We start from the raw sequence: 19,468 nt of genomic DNA on the forward strand, positions 1-19,468 counted from the left end.
CAAAGGATTTGCTGCTTTCATGAATTGGTTTAAAGGTCAACATGTACGGTGGAAGAAGAGAGATTACCCAGATTATAAATACACAAAATGTTTCAGATTATGCATCTTTAACCCTATCTCTGCTGGGGTAATTGAAAACCAGGATATGCAGGGGGGGGGGTCAATCCTCCCCTCTAAATCCCATGTTTGATGTCCAAATATGACAAATGATACATCATTAGAAAGCTCTTGTGCTCTTTTAGAATCTGCGAAAAATTTGCAAATTTGCAAAACTTGAATTTCTTATCGCAAAATCCAGTTATATATAAAATGTTTGCAAAAAAAAATTTGTCCAAAAAATGAAAAATTATACATTTTTGAAGAGCCGATAACCATGCCATTTCAAATATGCAAACATTTTTGCAAAATTTTAAATAACCTGATTTTTAATCAAGAAAAACTAAAAATGTGCAAATTTCCTTTGAAAGTTTGCTTGCAAAAAATTTGCATTTTTTTCGCAAAACTTGTGCAATTCGTTTCCTTATGTCAAAGGCTTTCCAAAAAGCAAAATTTTATCAAAATCTGACGAGTGGAAGTGGGTCAAAACAAAGATTTAGTTTGTTAAGTCCAATTTCTTAAAGATTTCTAAAACACTAGAGTAAACTCTAGAGTAGATTTACTCTAGGTAGAAATTTTCTCCGATTTCTTAAACAAGTACCTACCCTAGGTAGTCCAAAATTATTCTAGAGTAGAAAAATGCACGCTTTTCTTGAACACTACGTATTTACCCAGGGTAAATACATAAAACTTGCTTATTGCGCATGTGTATAAAATTACGTCAACAAATATGTGCTGGGTTTTAAAGTAGTCATTGCTTATTGGACTTACAAAAAAATAAAAATTAAATTTTTTGAATTTTGATAAAAACTAAAATAAGAAAAAATCTATTCTTTTTAAATCATGAATTTCTCGTTTTTATCACAACAAAAAATATATAAAGTTTTTTTCAGGCATCAATTTTGTTAAAGAAATAATGAAAACATAAAAAATTCCCTGCTTCAAAACTCATTTTTTTCAAAGTGAGCTAATTTTGTTTTATTTTATCGTTAATATATTGTTTCGCTTTTCTAAACTATGCAACAATCTTTTATTTATTTTCGGGTCTCTATTAGCGCATTCAACCCTGGATAAGTCTAATAACCCTGGGCAAAACTCGGGGTCTACCCTAGGTAATTTTACTCTTAGAGTCGATCGTTACCAGGGTATTGAAGGTTTAAGAAACAGGAACTAGGGTTAACTCTGGAGAAATTGCACATATCAGGAAAAAGTTGTCATTCAGGCAGTGTGCCCGAGGGCTTTGGGCATGTAGGAAAAGTCAGAAAATTTCAACAGCCTCAGACCAATACTTTTTGAGTCAGGGGGGGGGGGTCAAATTGACCCCCCCCCCCCAAGCAGGAATAGGGTTGAATTTCTCTGTTGAAAAAGGGTTAGAGAATAATCCAACTCCAATTGTAAAATTCGTTAAAATAAAAACTGGTATAGAGATTTATTTTATAAAACTTTATTCTGCACAATTCCTAAATAACATGTTCCTTGGACTAATTAAACTCAACAGTAGTAGTCATCCTTTTCCTGAGTAAGGAGTGCACCATGAGAAATTAAAAATGGACCCATGATTTTTATAAAAAGTAGTGTAGGAATACTGGAACTCTGAGTCAGTGGAAGGAGTATTTCTATTTCTTCACAATTTAGAAACCGAAAATTCATACGGACAAACACAAAATGACCGTACTAAGGTTATGTTTGCACACATGAGTATGTTGTAGAACTTCAAAACCATGCTCAGATTCAAAATGCCAAATAAGTTGCCCGGTTGGTGTAAATTCAAACGAGACATTTGTAGATTCCTTACATAACCTTTTGACCTTTAGACCATGTAAAGGTCATTAATCTGAGAAATGGTTTCGAATATCATAATCTGCTTCTTACCACATGTTTATGTAGATTTACAAAAGACACAAGATAAGTGTAGCACATGAAAATTTGCAGCATTTAAGTTTAATACAGAGAATGATCAGAAGAAGCTTTTTAAACTTCAGGTCAGAAATCAGTTCCCATAAAGTCAAGAAAGTGGAATTGCCGAGAATCTGACTATTATTTTACTGAAAATAATTTCAGTCTAAATATTTATTAAAATATTAAAATCTATAAAATATATCCATTGTATCCATGGATTACTTGCAGCACTGCTTGATTGGAATCTCATGAACTGGATTCCCCTTGACAGCCTTCACCACCAGTACTCCATCAGCTGCCAGATTGGAGGTCACGTGTTCAGGACATGTTCCTTCAGGGATAGTATACCTAAACATTAAATATTATTTGCCGGGATAGTATACCTAAACATTAAATATTATTTGCCGGGATAGTATACCTAAACATTAAATATTATTTGCCGGGATAGTATACCTAAACATTAAATATTATTTGCCGGGATAGTATACCTAAACATTAAATATTATTTGCCCATAAAAAATATATCCATGATGGAAGAGCTTAAACATTCCCTGCTATGAAAATCTCTTCAAAGGAATTAAGTTTAATTAAGGTTTCTTCAGGTATTTCTGCAACAAAAATGCGCAAGATTTAGGACATCATTAGCATTAATAGTACATACCAATTAACCAATTAACAGTACATACCAATTAACTATTTTATACTAAGGGTACAATTGTGAAACGGGCATTGTCATCTTTGTAGTTAGGATCACATATGATTAACAAATACTCCCGTAATAGCTGAAATACCTTCTCTTGAACTGTCTGGTGAGAAGTCTCTTACCATCCTCGCTTCTCTCCTCATGTCTACCCTCTACACTGATACCGTCCCTCTCCACGTGTACATGGATCTCATCAGGCCTGTAGTGAGATGTATCCAAGCTAACCTCAAACTCCTTCTCATTATCCTTGATTCTGAAACATGAAATCTTAGGAACGTAAACATTATTTTATCCTAACCCCCCCCCAGGTTTTGTAGACAAAATACATCGAAGAAACCCGTGGATTGTAACATATTAATTTCTCGAAAAATTAGTTTACGCAATATCGTTTGCGAGATGAAAATCAAGAATTTTATACACAATTGCTCTAAGGAGGGTTAACCTCCCTCTGTTGGGTGAATCATGTGTTGGTAATGTTGAACAGACAGTGAAATTATAAACTGATAGTTGTAGATCAGGGTTTCTAACACAATATGATAACATAATAAAACAGGAAATCTAATGACAGTCGAAATTCAACCTAGAAAGCCCAAATATCTTTAATAATAATAAGATGAAGGATTTCAAGATTAAATTATGTAACTAGAAATAAAGGTAAAAATTAAACACAAATCATACCTATTTGATTAGTATCGTACTGTTGAAGTATAATAAAATTTACAATTAATATAAGTTGTTGACTTGTTTGTTTACATTTCTGTTGTTTACAAACATTTTCCTCAATGTAGGGAACCTGTCAGAAATTATCAAACTAAATTTTTTGATTTTAAGAATTTATTTAAACAATGTTTTCGCGAACTGTGTTTTCAATATTATTTTCTTTTTATTGATGAAAGAAAGCTCTTGATATATCTTTCATTGAGTCTCACTCTCTACTCACTGAAACTAAAATAAGATTAACAAAATGACGAACCTATAAATGCAATGGTTAGAATTTTTTTTACACATACCAAACTTTTTACCGCCCTGTACCCTACCATTTGCATGAAACAAATTTTTATTAAAAACTCCTTTAAATTTCTATTTATTAAAAGTCAAAAAATTTCACGGTGATTGTGTCAAAAATGAGAATGCTAGGCCAAAAAAATAAAGGGGGGGGACGCCAAACTCCCCCCTTCCCAGCCTGTTTAGGGTTAAGGTTCAGTTGTGAATCGGACATATTACTGATTAAATAGAGGATAGCTTCTACTAGGTAACCGCCAAAAAAGTCCTTGGAAAAAAGTTTCCAGAAAAAAGTCCTAAAATTTCACACTAAAAATGATCCAAATTGCACATGTAAATGATGTATATAGTACACTTGTACGGGGGATTTTATACACAACTTTTCTTGGGACTTTTTTTCAACAGACTTATATTACTGAGTTCAAATTTTCCGAGACTTAGGATTTTTTTTCTAGCTTTTTCTTTTCCTCGGATTTATTTTCTTCTGGACTTATTTCCTGAGACTTTATTGGCTATTTTAGGAAAAAAAAGTCCCAGGAATCCAAAACACAGGACTTTATTTCCAGTGACATTTTTTCCAAGGACTTGAGAAAATTCGGACTTTTTTCTTAAGTTTTTATTTCCAGGGTTTTTTCCAGAAACTTTTTTTCCCGGGACTATCTTACAGAGATTCCTTTATTATAAACTGTCTTGGAAACCCAGCATTGGAGTTTACCCTGTATAAGTCAACCAACTTAACTTCAACCAAGAACATTCCGGTAAGAGTTCACCGATCAAAAGTTGAGACAAATCAATCCAGGGGTTCCAGAGTTATGATCAAACATCTATACAAAGAGACAGTCAGACAGACAGACAGAGATTTCTATTCTCTATAAATACTAGCTTGGGAACCCAGCTTTAACCAGAGTACTCATAGTTACTCCCGCCGTTTACCGGCGTTTGGTCGTAAATTACAATTTCAGCTATATCCTATAAAAGTAGAGCCACTTTGGGCATTTAAAAGTCACCTCTTTGCACTTATTTCACTGTAAGATAAGCACTTTATTCCAAAATTATCACTATTATTAATAATTTTGTCTGACACAAAAACTAAGTAGACAATTGTGACGTAAGAATACAGCTGTATTTTTTTCCTAGAAAATAAAGTCTCAAAATGTTAGAACTTTAATTCCAGAGTATTTTTAATTCGTGGACTTTAATTCCAGAGGACCTTTTAGTGCCAAAATTTAGAACTTTATTTCCGGAAATTTTTTTGGAGGAAATTTTTTGGCGGTTACCATTCATGGTTCCCTGCAACTTTAATCGTTCTTTTCAAACCATTGAATAAGCCTTGACTATATTCAAAGTAGAATACTTAAGTCAACTTTGAGATCGTCATATTTAAAGAGTTTCAGGTCGTCTTTACGGTCTCATCCTTGGTGGGTAACCCTGTACATACAGTTTTTAATCAACATCAATTAATCAACAGTGATTACCAGAAAACTCTGAAATAAGAAGACGACTTTAAGACTAAATCTATGAATTAAAATAGTGCAAAGAACAAAAAAAAATAATTGTGCGGTGTATAGGGCGCAATTCACTTTATAAGTCATTTAATAAGTTACTAGAAAAAGCTAAATTTGCTTTGTAACAAAATCAATTGAAGTAATTATTGCATAAATGTCGTCGTACTATTCACCAGTTTTCTAGTGTTCACTGTTAGTAGTTTTATAAAATCTTATCAAAGCCGACCTTTAGAAGCTTCTAAGTGAATACTGAAAACTGATGATATACAAATATAAATATATTTATTAATAAACAGCAAGTTTTTCTCCAAAAATAATCAGATTAGTCCCTGCATAAATTTATTAATAATTAACTAATTATTGTATTAACTATGGGTGCCCACTAAAACATAATATTTAAGACCACGTGAAGGTCGTCTTTGATCAAAAATTTCTATTTGTAAGGACAAATGAGAAGAAATGAAAGCAGCTTTTGTTTAACCTTCAAATTAGGAATACAGAAGATCTTGAATTTTTTTATAAAAATACTAAATATTTTTAGTCAAAATAAAAATTTGATTTGGTTTGGCAAATTTTGTTTGCAGAATCTTTCCTACTTTCTAAAAGGTTTCACGTCAGCATGTTTAAGGATATCTAATCGATATAAAGCAATATTTATTAATACTTATTTTGACTTAAACTCTTAACTAAATGAATTTGGAAAAAATATATCAATTTTAGGAAAGTTTTAAGAATATACTTGCAATTATTCAGAACAAAAAGTTTTATCAATCAAAACGTTTTTTTGACGTTTCAAAAATGTGTTTAAAACTAATTTCTGACACCCCTACGGCTATATTGTTCACCAAAACCATACTGCAGTCCATCAATTATTTTCATCTTTTTAAATATCTTGGAAATGGAACCTCGAAAAAATGTTTTTCAATTCTGTATACATTGTATGACATTTGTAATAATCTGAGTTCATTTCCCTTATGTCCATTTGACAATCCAAATTTTTATTTTGAATAATCTTTTTTGTTTGTTTATCTTCAATTGTGATTTTTACATTTTTTTTAAATCGATTTTGATGGTTATTATATCGTTAGAACTGACGAGGGTCAACCCAGACCGAAATATGTTTTTAATAATGTGGAACTAACATCTACTTTTTTACTCTACAGAGGTTCGGTCCATCACCATCACTGAATTTTAAATTTGTAATTATGTTAAGGAAAAGTAGATTTAAAATATAAATTAAAGGAAACAATAAAATTATATTTAAAACTAATGAATAAATAAATAAATAAATAACGAAATTAACATGACTAGAAGTCAAAAAACACAAATCACCAAAACAAAGGAATATTTCTCCACAAGAGATACACTGTATAATTTTCAATTAATCCTGAAATAAAAAGAATAAATAAGTTTAATTTGATGTGTTTTTTGTGTGTGTTTCTAAAAAAACAACTTCTAAACCAAAATTTGTCAAATTTTGAACAAAAAATAGAAAAATATATTTAAAAACTGCAAAAATATTGAGTGTGTACTGTTGTGTGCATCGAATAAACGAATTTGAAATTAAATTAAAATTCAGTAATTTTAATGTCATGTGACCTTCAATTAAAAAGAGTGGCATACACGATTCACAACGGTACTCCCCCATCCTTTATCTGATCGATCAATAATGTGGATTATACCGTCGTTTTTCTAGCTTTAGAAGTGATTCATTATGATAATTCCTACATTGTTCTCCTGCAGCAACAATGTAGAGAAACCACCATTAAAAATAATAAATTTTTAAAACTATAAATATGGAAATAAAATTAAGTCAGAAAAATATTTTCATGGCACTGTTGTGAATCGGAAATGCCAATTTAAAAATGATGGGTCAATTGAAATTACGTTTAGAGTTAAAAAATCTTTCTATAATTACCAATAGTTCAGATTTAGCAGGTTCTTTACTCTAGGTAGACAAGTACTTAGTAGGGTCTACTTTAGGTAGTAGATTAACTAGTATAATCTACTCTAGGTAGTAGATTAACTAGTAGAGTCTACTCTAGGTAGTAGATCAACTAGTAGAGTCTACTCTAGGTAGTAGATTAATTAGTAGAATCTCCTTTAGGTAGTAGATTAACTAGTAGAATCTACTCTAGGTAGTAGATTAACTAGTAGAGTCTACTCTAGGTAGTAGATTAACTAGTAGTTCCTACAGCAAACATATCCTGACCCAGGTCCTCCGCAGGTTGGAGCAATAGAATCACTGGAACCAAACTCCTGGACCAATGAAAAAATTTTAACAAATGGAAAACAGAAAAATTTAAGAAATAAAAAGAAAGGAAAATGTTAATTAAATCTTTAACTTTAAAGTATGAGAAGTTGTTAAAAGTAGAAAACTTTAAAAAAGAAAACATACCTGTGAAGTTAATTGTGCAGCCAACTTCTGTGTGCTCTCTTGAACATCTATCTTGTGAGGCATTCTTTCACCATGATGAACCCGATTAGAGCTGTGACCACTGTGTGCGCCTTCAGGTTGCCTTTTATCCCTGGTTGCTTGGCTATCCTGGTTCTCCATGTCTACCTTTCTACTTGTAGGAAACCTTAAACCTGCTCCCTGTACAGATACAACCCCGGAGTTGGATTGAACCTTGACAGCTCCAGCAGGCATATTAGCTGGCAGGGTCCCGGAGGAATTAGGAACCGTTTCACGTTTAAAGATCTCATCGGAACTGTCATAGGAGTCCTTCAGTAGGTTCTCGGTATGGTAGTAGTGGTGGTGGACATTTATCTGGCCCTTGGACTCATGATCATCATGGTGTTGATGATCATCATGATGTGCAGTGTCTTTAGGAGGAACATAGGCACTTGGAACCATATATTCATCTTTAGGAGCCCCGTATCCGCTGCTGGGAGCTGTGTAAGAGGGTTTGGGAGCAGTATAGGAAGGTTTGGGAGCTTCATAACCGGAGCTAGGCCCTGTATAAGACGGGGCTCCATAACTATCTCCAGTGTTATAAGAGGGAGCTCCATAACTGTCTCCAGTGTTATAAGAAGGAGTTCCGTAGCTATTTCCTAGGTTGTAAGAAGGAGCTCCATAATTGTTACCAGTGTTATATGATGGAGCTCCATATATATCCTTGGTAAGCTGAGAATTGAACCCGGTTTGATAGTTTGAGTTTAATCCAGTCTGATAACCTGAGCTTTGATAACCAGAGTTAGATCCTTGATAATTAGTACTTGGTGCAGAATACTCGGAGGTAGTTTTATCGTTGAGAAATCCAAACGGATTCTTCAATACATCCTTGATAGTCTTCCTTAGGGTTGGCTCTCCGAACTCGTTGTACTCCGCGGTGTCGCAGCCGAGGATTCCACAGCCGTTGGGAGTTAGGTGGAGGTTGACCAGGGGCTTGATAGCGAGGTCACCCTTGTCGTTGGTTCCGGTCTGGAAGGAGAACAAGGGGTTTAGGTTAACAGGGCCAAGGGGAAGACCATCCGGGGAGGTAAAGTAGGGGTTTACAGCGCCTCCAGTCCCTAGAGGGTTAATAGTTTGTCCTGTATACCCGGGCCCATACTAAAAAAATCATAAAAGTTAGAAAACAAATTCTAGATTTAAAATAAATCGTTTTAAAGACGACATTTAAAGTTTTAACTAAAGTTTACCTGGGGAAGTCCAAAAGAAAATCCTACAGTGGGTTGAAGTTGACCGGTAGATGTCGACTGTCCGATTAAGTTAGTCAAATCTCCGAATATTTTCTAGAATAAAAAAAATCAATATTTTATCACAATTCAATGCTTGATTAAACCTATAAAGATCCTGAATTGATAATGTTGAAAATGAACTTACCGATACTCCGGATGTAACAGAGTTGCCAACAGATCCCACTTGGTTAGTCACATCGGATGTAAATGAACTCAAACTATCAAAGGATTTGTTGTCAAAATCTTCTTCCTCAAACTCAGATTCATTTGGAATATCATCAGTGTTCTTCTTGTTTCCCTTTTTAGCGACCTCTTTCCTATTCTTTATCCTCTCCTTCCTCCGTTCCTCTTTCAGCTGGAAAACAAGGAATTTAAAAATTGTTAAGGGTGGGGGATTACCGAGGCAATCAAGTTTTTTAATCTGACATAAATTCAATGATCAAAATCACTTTTGAAAAATTTACCTTCAGCTTGAGATCTGAAACAATATCAATATCTGTATCTCTAGATTCAATATTAAATGGTTCATCACGTCCAGTTGCTTCAGGTTGAACAGTTGTATCAACACCAGGTTGTCCTGTAGCTCCAACCTCTGTAGTAGATTCACCATTCACAGTTTCAGGTCCACTTCCTTCAGTAACAGCTTTGGTAACATCAGTGACAGCTTCTGTTGCTTCCGGTACAAAGGTGTTTTCAAGACGAGCCTGAAAAGAATAAATGAGTTTTTAACAAAAATTGTTTCCTTGAATAAAAATGATAACTTCGCGAAATAAACTTACACTCTTTTTTGAAGGTTCGCTTTCAGAGTCTCTTCTTTTGCGGGAAGGGAAATTAACTGCTAAAATCTCTTTCTTCTCTGTTACAGGTTCAACAGACAACTCTGTGACAGACTCAACCAAAGCCTCTGTCTCCGACTCAGTCTGGACAGTGGTTGTATCAGAAGAATCAGGAACAAGAGTAGTTTCAGTAACTCCGGATTCTGTTGTTGACTCCTCTCCGTCTTTCTTTTCTCCAAACTTCAGAGATCTGAAAGTAATAAAAATAAATTAAAATAGTTACAGATCCTGATCTTGTTTTAGAAATGTTTAAGTGACATCACATTAAAAGAGTTGCATAAATGCCTGATTCACAATGGAGAGATATCAATTTTCCGATAGATTAAATCTTAATGATTTTTGCACAGATAAATGTTTAAAGGATTATGAATCTTCCATGCCCCGCTTTGAATTAAGGGTCCATTAAAATTACGCTCACAGTCCTTTTGAATGTTATTAAACAAATGTTGTACCTTGATCGTTTAAACTGGTTTGAACGGTTTGCCAGTATCTGGTTCCTGACTGCTTTCTGCCTAGGATCCACTAGTGAGGAGTAATCTTGTTTAGTGGGTAGGAATATATTTCCGGTTTTACACTGGGATACAGGAACACAGGAGCAGGGGGGAGGAGAGGAGGATCCAGACTGAGATATCCTAGTCCTAGGTGTAGTAGCGGGGACTGGGTAGTAGGTTTTATCCGTTTCGGAGTTTTTCTCAAAATCACGATTGTCGACCTTTGTGGCGAAGTGTTGATGTTGATGCTCGGAGCTGGGTTTATAAACAGGTTTAGGACTCGTGTAAACAGGACGAGGACTGGTTTTAGCAATAACTACGGTTGGAGCATCATAGGAGGGACTTGGAACATTGTAGCTAGGTTTAGGAGCTTCATAGGTTGAAGTTTGAGCGGAGTAAAATGAACCTTCCTCCTGATGGGACGAATGCTGGTATGGGGACGGAGCGCTATATTCGTCCAAGGGTTTGGGATAGGACGGTGGGTTGTAGGACGGGGTATTGTATGAAGGCTGAGGACCATAGGACGCATGTGGATGATAGTCTGCTCCAACGATCTAACAATCAAAAACTTTAATCAAATAAAAATGCAAAATATTTATAACTTTAAAAAATTGAAAAAAGAAGCAATGATTAAACAATTTTCAATGAAACTTTACAGTGACAATAGGAAGACGACATTAAGGCAATCGTATTAATGTTTATACAGAGCAAATGTTCAACTCTTTGCTTGAAATAATCATACAAGTGAAATGTATAGTTTGTATGCACTGCACAGTTTAAATAATTGAATGGTCGTCTTCCTATTCCACAGTTTAATGGGTTGCACTGTACCTGGGTGGGTATATGAGGCAGGTTGCCTGCCAGCTGAGCAGGAAGGGGTTGACCCACAGGCCGAACTTGAACAGGTTGAACGTACTTCAAGGAATCACTTTTTCCACACTGAAATATAATCTTTTAGAACTTTTCTTCAGATTTGACACAGCAGATATAACTAATTGAACATGATAAAATAATGTCAAAGAAAAAGTCCCTAAAATCTTTGGAATTGATTGACCCCAAGTTCAACTTGAAAATGCTATATTTAAAGAATTTTAGGTCGTCATTAAAGGCTCATCCTTTGTTGTTATCCTGCTTTACTAACATTGGGAATTTCTTTTTTAATCTTTACAATTTATGTAAACTTACATCGGAGAGCCCTAGTGAGCAAAGTTTCTCCTGGAGGAAGAATCTAGCTTCTACGCTGTCTCCGTCGTCCTGCCCTGCTCCAGGTAGATCTGGATCAGCATCTATCCTTCTCAAACTCCGGGGTTTATTAAACAATCCGTGGATAATTCTAGCTCCAAACCCTGAGATTGCGTCCAGACCTTCAACCTGCTCCAGGTCCCTGGTCTGTACTAAACCTAGAACCAGGAGAACAAGGCCAACTGATCTTATTCCATGCATCCTAAAATATAAACAGATGTCCAACATGTTATTATTTATATGCACAAAACAGATGCTTTGATTTAGAATTTCAAATAATATTAATTAACAAATCCTTTTAATAATCTTTAAAGAATTATAAAAGGAAACTGTAGCTTAGGCCAACTGGCCCTCCATTTGTAGAGTGGGGTCCGAGTCTCAAGTTCACAACAGTTCTCTTAAAACCTTTAAATGATAAAATCTTCCAAGAAGTGACACGCAGATTTTTTTCAAGCAGAAACAATTGTGAAAATTGTCAGAATTAAACACTTTAAGCAAGGAAAACGACAATATTCTTCATATACCTCATCAGATAACAGTTTTAACAATACCTTGTGAATCAGACATGCCGCTTTTAAATGAAGGGTTATTTCAAGAACAGTCCCTTTAAAGCTCCCTGAACCCTGACTGTCAACAGTGAATAAACAACAAATGTCAAGATTCAGGGTTATTCTTTTCATCCGCTTTAATTCCATATTCTATTCAGAATAGGAACTAAAGTAAAATACTACCACCCCCCCCCCNAGTAAGGACTAAGTTTATCCACATGATACACAGTTTTTTTTTTACAGATATAATTTGCATAACTATCTAAAGAGATCTTGGCGACTTTTCTTTTAAACGATTTTGCAGATTTAGTTTCTTTCAGCTCTAATCCAATCGAATTCCATATTTTTGGAAATAAAGCAGAGGGAAAACATTCTAGAGTTTTAAAGAGAACTAATCTATCCATTCATCTTATTTTACACATTTATCAAAAGCGTTAAATAAATAATTACAAATCTTTTTAATTGCTTAATTCTTGGGTAAAACTATTTAAAAAGATGTTCAATTTTTCTTTCTTTCCAGATCACCAAAACTATTTTTTTTTCACTGAAGTTAGGTATGTTTGCGCGGAGCACCATAATAATTTACGGGGTTTTACTTGCTGAATTTTTGTGTAAAAAATATTAAAGACAATGAAGCCTTTTAATGTCAAAATTTAAAATTTTTTCCATCACATCATATACAATCATTTCATAAATGAGGTCCGCTTATAGGCACCTCCCAGGTGGGTTGCACTTGTAGGGGGGGCACGTGCACCCAGTACTCCCCCTCGTACGCCCCTGAGTGAATACATGATAAAGTAAAAAACGGATATTGCATCCCTACAAAAGAGAAAGAAAAGATTTGATTAATTTAGTAAAAAGATAATTTAAAAATGAAAAATTGATAACATTTTTAAATGCTTCTTGAATTAAAGCTTTTTTTTACTGAAGACAGAATAATAATAATTAAAATTCAGTGAACCGAGGAATAAAATGCTAGATTGATAGAATTAAGATAAAAAACTAAAATTTACTTCCTTCAAGAATCAACTGATGAAGAAGATTGAAAAGACACAGAAAGAAGGTTGGAGAGATATAGGAAGAAGATTGAAAAGACACAGGAAAAAGGTTGAAAAGATACAGGAAAAAGATTGAAAATATACAAGGTTGAAGAGATAATTAAAGAAGGATGAAAAGATGCAGAAAGAAGTTTAAAAAGACACAGAAAGAAGGTTGAAAAGATACAGGAAGAAGGTTGAAAAGATACAAGGAGAAGGTTGAAGAGATAACGAAAGAAGGATGCAAAGATACAGACAGAAGTTTGATAAGATACATAATGAAGGCTGTAAAGATACAGAAAGAAGGTTGAAAAGATTCAGGAATGATGAAATAATGCTGTGCAAAAGTGATATTAAATAAAAATAGTTTTACTCAAGTAAATATCAACTTTTATTCCAATATCTTTTTACTCCATGCAACTCCCAAACAAAATAATGCTTAAAAATACGAAGAAAATTTCTGCAAGACATTGATTTCTTCTAAATGTCACAATTTTAAGTCTGTATGGGGAGTAGGAAAGGGGGGGAACAAACTAAATCTCCCTCCTCNTCTCTGAAAACTAAAAAACCCATAATAAATGTACCTTTCTATTAAATCTCACATAAAACCGCAACAACATGTTTGTACATGATGTATATATAATGTACAACATTCTAATTTTAATCCGAGTAAGTTAACAAAACATTATGTAAAAGATATTCTAACTTTTGCTGAAATTTCTGATTAAAATAATTGACAAACTCCCTTTTAAAGGCATTTTGATCAGTTAGATCAAATGAAATTGAAATTCTCGGTTGCGAAAAGTTGTCCCCAAAAAATTATCTTTACTTGTTTTTATATCGGTATATCTGTTTTTATATCGGTATATCTGTTTTTATATCGGTATATCTGTTTTTATATCGGTATATCTGTTTTTATAGTCACAAATTTTATTCTTCCTACTTTAAATCTTTTGTAGAATTTAACGTACAAACTAAATATATAATAAATAATAATGTTATTTAACAACCTCTTAGGGAATATTTTTTAGTATATACGCATCTTGGCGTAAAAAGGAAATTCCAGTTTATTGCGGATAATATAATTCCTATGATCTATCCATCCGACAAACTATTAATCATTATAAATTCAAGTTTTTACTTAAACATAAATAAGTAACTGTTTGTTTAATAATACTGATTAAAACTGTAAAATTCAAATATGAAAACCAAATGCATATCAGTCTGTCTACATTGTCAATCTGTATATCTGTCTGTCTGTCTGTCAGTCTTTCTATCTATCTATCTATCTATCTGTCTATCTATCTATCTATCTATCTATCTATCTATCTATCTATCTATCTATCTATCTATCTATCTATCTGTCTATCTATCTATCTATCTATCTATCTATCTATCTATCTATCTATCTATATATCTATATATCTATCTATCTATCTATCTATATAAATATCTTTCTATCTATCTATCTATTTATCTATCTTTCTATCTACCACCATATGTGAATGACGCATGAATGAAGCTCTCTGAATTCCCTGGTGTTGCCCAACTTCAGAGTCAAGTTGCATCAACTATCTATCTATCTGCACTATATCTATCAATCTTGTTAAATGGAATTTCAGGAATGTTCAAACAGAGCTTACTAATGTCCAACAATCCTACAATCCTATTCTATGCATTCTACATATCTTACAAGACCACTAAACTCGTTACAGACATCTGTATTATTAACCATGTTTATATCCATCCTCTTATTACACTTTTTCACCATTTCTTATTCTTTCAACCATCTTTTTTCAACCAACCAAACAACCCACACCTCAAATAATCTTTCCATCCAACCAGCTAAGAATATAACCATCCTACCATCCAACCATCCAACTATCCTATCATCCAACCATCCAACAATCCAACCATCCAACCATCCAACCATCCTATCATCCAACCATCCAACAATCCAACCATCCAACCATCCAACCATCCATCCATCCAACTATCCAACCATCTAACCATCCAACCATCCCACCATCCAACCATCCAACACAACCATCCAACCATCCAACCATCCAACCATCCAACCATCCAACCATCCAACCATCCAAACATTCAACCATCCAACCATCCAACCATCCAACCATCTAACTATTCAATCATCCACAAAAATTCACTAATTCAGCAATTCAACTTTCTAACTCTTGAGAAGTGTAATCATTTAAATGTTTTGAACTATTTATTGTATATGGATTATGTATATCGAGTATATGTCTGTAGTAAACATGATATTCTGTAAACCTGCAGTACGTTGTATATTATTAACAATTATGTTTGCAAACTTATACGTATTGAAACTGCTTTTCAATTGAATACGTAAACATTGTTAGCTAAGTGAAACTGAACTGTTCTTGGATAGACACATGTTTGAGAAACCATTCTGGAGTAGGGTATTTACTACATATCTATATCCACATTTTAATCTAAATCTATAAATACTTCTATATCTATATAAGTAGTATATGCCTGTATAAAAAAATGCCTGAAACTATAAACATGATGAAATACGAATATATATATTTATTTATTCATTTAAACTATAGGAAGGACGAGTTTATATCTTCTGCACTTTTATTCGAATATTAATCTTTTCATTCATCCTCTGGTGAATCTTGAAACACTCACACATTTTAATAGTAACATTTATCTTTTTATCTATTGATTTATACTATTTTTGATTTATTTATTTATTCAATTATTTTATTTCATTCATATTTCATAGTTTTTTAATCAAATACAAAGCACGAGATAATACAAAAAAAAATCACAATTTACTATGTAGTTTGGACCCGCCTAACCAGAGTAGGTTGTTTTAATTGGTTGGCCCACTATAAACGAATGAGAATTTCAGATAAAAACAATGTACATTGTACATTTTAAACATAAGAATGATGATAAATCAGGAAAAAGGTAAGGAGGAGGTGAGGGAGTATAAGGAAAAGAGAATATACTCAGCGTAAGGGTTGGAACAGAGGGTAACATAAGTTATTAAAATCATGTTTATGAACTACAGGGTGAAGAAGATAGTAAAGACTAAGTTTATCCACATGATACACATTTTTTTACAGATATAATTTGCATAACTATCTAAAGAGATCTTGGCGACTTTTCTTTTAAACGATTTTGCAGATTTAGTTTCTTTCAGCTCTAATCCAATCGAATTCCATATTTTTGGAAATAAAGCAGAGGGAAAACATTCTAGAGTTTTAAAGAGAACTAATCTATCCATTCATCTTATTTTACACATTTATCAAAAGCGTTAAATAAATAATTACAAATCTTTTTAATTGCTTAATTCTTGGGTAAAACTATTTAAAAAGATGTTCAATTTTTCTTTCTTTCCAGATCACCAAAACTATTTTTTTTTCACTGAAGTTAGGTATGTTTGCGCGGAGCACCATAATAATTTACGGGGTTTTACTTGCTGAATTTTTGTGTAAAAAATATTAAAGACAATGAAGCCTTTTAATGTCAAAATTTAAAATTTTTTCCATCACATCATATACAATCATTTCATAAATGAGGTCCGCTTATAGGCACCTCCCAGGTGGGTTGCACTTGTAGGGGGGGCACGTGCACCCAGTACTCCCCCTCGTACGCCCCTGAGTGAATACATGATAAAGTAAAAAACGGATATTGCATCCCTACAAAAGAGAAAGAAAAGATTTGATTAATTTAGTAAAAAGATAATTTAAAAATGAAAAATTGATAACATTTTTAAATGCTTCTTGAATTAAAGCTTTTTTTTACTGAAGACAGAATAATAATAATTAAAATTCAGTGAACCGAGGAATAAAATGCTAGATTGATAGAATTAAGATAAAAAACTAAAATTTACTTCCTTCAAGAATCAACTGATGACAGTCCTCATAAAGTGGAAAATTCGAAAAACCAAAAAAATATATGACAGCCTAAAAGACGACATTCAAATTAGTTTCGAAAATGTTTACTAATCACAAAACTTTCTTCTTTCAACTTTAATAAAGGGCTATTGAGTATTGATGACAAAATTACAGCGCCATCTTCTTTTTATCTTTTTAGGCCGTCGAATTGTGAATGAGCTATGCAGCTACTTTATCTTAAGTAAGATAAATAAGGAACACTTCGTCAACCTTGATTATGGTTAAAAGTTTAAGAGCACCATTGTAAATTAGACACTCTGATAATAGCGGGTCATTTTATATAATAATGTTTTCAGCACTAAAAGAAGTACCGCGAACTGTCTTTATTAAGCAGAGCTAAGAGATAATAATATGTATGCTGCATGTAGTTAAACCATTTGTATTGTCCCATTTTACCTTTGTGTACCAAATAAATCTATAATGATAATAATAAATGAGCCAAACATCGAAAGAAGTTATCAAATGTCGTCTTGACAATTTTTCAATAGGTTTTATACTTTTTTACGTAAATCTCAGTAATTTCGAAAAAAATAGCCATCAATATGCGGAACAGTTTTGAAGAGTTCCATATAATCATTTGATTAAAAAACTAAATATCTGCAACATTTCATTATCAGAAAGTCAAGAATACGACATTTAATAAATTCTTTCGATGTATAGCTTATTTAGGGTTCAACTGTAGTAAAATTTAAACCACAGATTTAAAGTAAAAGATTCAGTAAGGATTTGAATCGGTGATGCAAATTTGAACCGGTGGCAGGTGCAGTTGAAATTCATTAATACGGTCTTTGGATATATCTTCACCTGTTCTAGGTACAGAGAAGACCAGAAGAACAAACCAACCCTGTCCTAACATTTTAGATCTGCTGATATCTATCAAATATTTAAACCATCTGGATACAAAAATATAAAAACTAGCTTGGGAACCCAGATTTGCCTGGAAAATAAGTTTTCTTTATAAGAGTCGACCTTCTCAACTTAAACCTTTCAAACCAAGCTAAATACATTCCCGTGGTCTTACCAAGTTCATCAGTCAAATATTAAGGCAAATCCGTCCTGGGTTCCTGAGTCATGTTCAGAAATAAAACAAACAAACAGAGAAATTACTATTTCTTTTACTAATTGTTTGTCTCTTAGGGTGTTGATCCAATAAACGTCAAAACGGCTAAACCGATCAGGCCCAAATTTTTTGTGGGACCTTTCGTGGCCCCAGCGAAGGTTTATGAATAATCCAAATTTTTAAAATTTGCATTAAAAAAATCGATTTTCATAAAATTTTGAAAATCCATGAAATTTTTAATGAATTTCGCAACTTTTTTGTTTTTGTTTTTTAATGTAAACAAAGAAGAAATGTTTACAATAGAAATAGAATATGGGCGCAAAAAAAGGCTAGTTGTACAATGTACATTTGGATGAAATCTAGATTACTTTTATATTATCAGGCTTTCATGGCTTTTTATGCCCATTCTCTATACAAAATTTAGCTTGAATTCCTTTTTTTTTAGATGGTGGCGTCAAACCTTATAGAAATCCAACGTATAGAAACAGCTACGTGTAGCAACATGTCGTATTTTCCGGGAGAACATCTTTTTTTTTATATTTTTGAGAATTAAACGTTTTTGTAAAACATTGTAGCTTATCATTATCATTATCATAATTTTTTTTTTTAACATACCCTAGACATTAAAGGAGCAAAATAGTTTCATATGTACATTTGTACTGCTCTCTATTGTGTTTAAGGTTCCCCAGATTTTATTATGTACTGACAACATAAATGAATGATTATATGGTTATACATAAATTTGGATGTTACTATTTAAAAAAATATTTTACAAAAATTCTATCTACAGTTCTATTTTTAGAGAAAAAAAAATTTGTCGAAAGTATAAAAAAGTTCTCCAGTAATGCAAATATGATTTCATAAAATTCCGTTTTACCATTTAAATAAAAGGATTTTATGAAAATTATATCTACTTTACACTGATTATTTAATTTCTCAAAAATATAAAAAAATAGTCTCCCGGAAAATACGCCATGTTGCTATACGTAGCGGTTTCTATGCGTTGGATTTCTATAAGTTTTGACGCCGGTTTTGGCGTCAAAATAGAAATCCAACGTATAGAAACAGCTACGTATAGCAACATGCGTATTTTTTCTGGCCATAATAGTTCAACTTCGACTCATAAAACTTCCGTGGTTCAACCGTTTTGATGTTTATTGGATTCAGACAAACAGAGAAACAGACAGACAGAGAAACGGACAGACAAGCCAAATTTATATGGAGATACAACACATTATACAAATTACTTTTGAACTCGCATGCTCCGTAGTTCTAAATTGTAACTGAAGATAAAGAGAAATTTTCATGAAATCGATTCCGTAATAACAAAAAATACTTCCGGTAGCAGACAACAAAAACTCATTTTACAATAAAATCAAAATTTAAGAGAAAAGTTTTTCTGCATTTTTTAAAAG

At 33.0% G+C, this 19,468-nt stretch overlaps 2 protein-coding genes across 3 annotated transcripts; both read right to left on the reverse strand.

The window, feature by feature from the left end:
• Positions 1 to 2,131: 2,131 nt before the first annotated feature.
• On the reverse strand, positions 2,132 to 2,986 carry LOC111704375 (heat shock protein 23; the record flags this gene model as incomplete). Its single annotated transcript, XM_023476606.1, has 2 exons — positions 2,132 to 2,343; positions 2,787 to 2,986. Coding segments are annotated over 2 exons (330 nt in total), but the record flags the coding sequence as incomplete, so codon positions are not given.
• Positions 2,987 to 6,441: 3,455 nt separating this feature from the next.
• Positions 6,442 to 11,686, reverse strand: LOC111704386 (uncharacterized). 2 transcript variants are annotated; one of them, XR_002765815.1, is made up of 10 exons: positions 11,399 to 11,686; positions 11,045 to 11,152; positions 10,175 to 10,767; positions 9,666 to 9,912; positions 9,351 to 9,590; positions 9,032 to 9,241; positions 8,848 to 8,940; positions 7,604 to 8,758; positions 7,124 to 7,464; positions 6,442 to 6,592 (listed from the first exon to the last, which is right to left on the reverse strand). XR_002765815.1 is itself a non-coding variant. In XM_023476616.1 (9 exons), exons 1-9 carry the CDS (start codon positions 11,681 to 11,683, stop codon positions 7,387 to 7,389), a joined length of 3,009 nt encoding a protein of 1,002 aa, XP_023332384.1. In that variant the 5' UTR covers positions 11,684 to 11,686; the 3' UTR covers positions 7,060 to 7,386. The 2 variants fall into 2 exon arrangements, 1 of the variants encoding a protein (XP_023332384.1); XM_023476616.1 differs by lacking the exon at positions 6,442 to 6,592 and having other exon boundaries at positions 7,060 to 7,464.
• Between the last annotated feature and the right edge of the window lie 7,782 nt (positions 11,687 to 19,468).

The sequence above is a fragment of the Eurytemora carolleeae genome, unplaced genomic scaffold (genome assembly GCF_000591075.1).
Source record: "Eurytemora carolleeae unplaced genomic scaffold, Eaff_2.0 scaffold127, whole genome shotgun sequence".
Taxonomy (NCBI): domain Eukaryota; kingdom Metazoa; phylum Arthropoda; class Copepoda; order Calanoida; family Temoridae; genus Eurytemora; species Eurytemora carolleeae.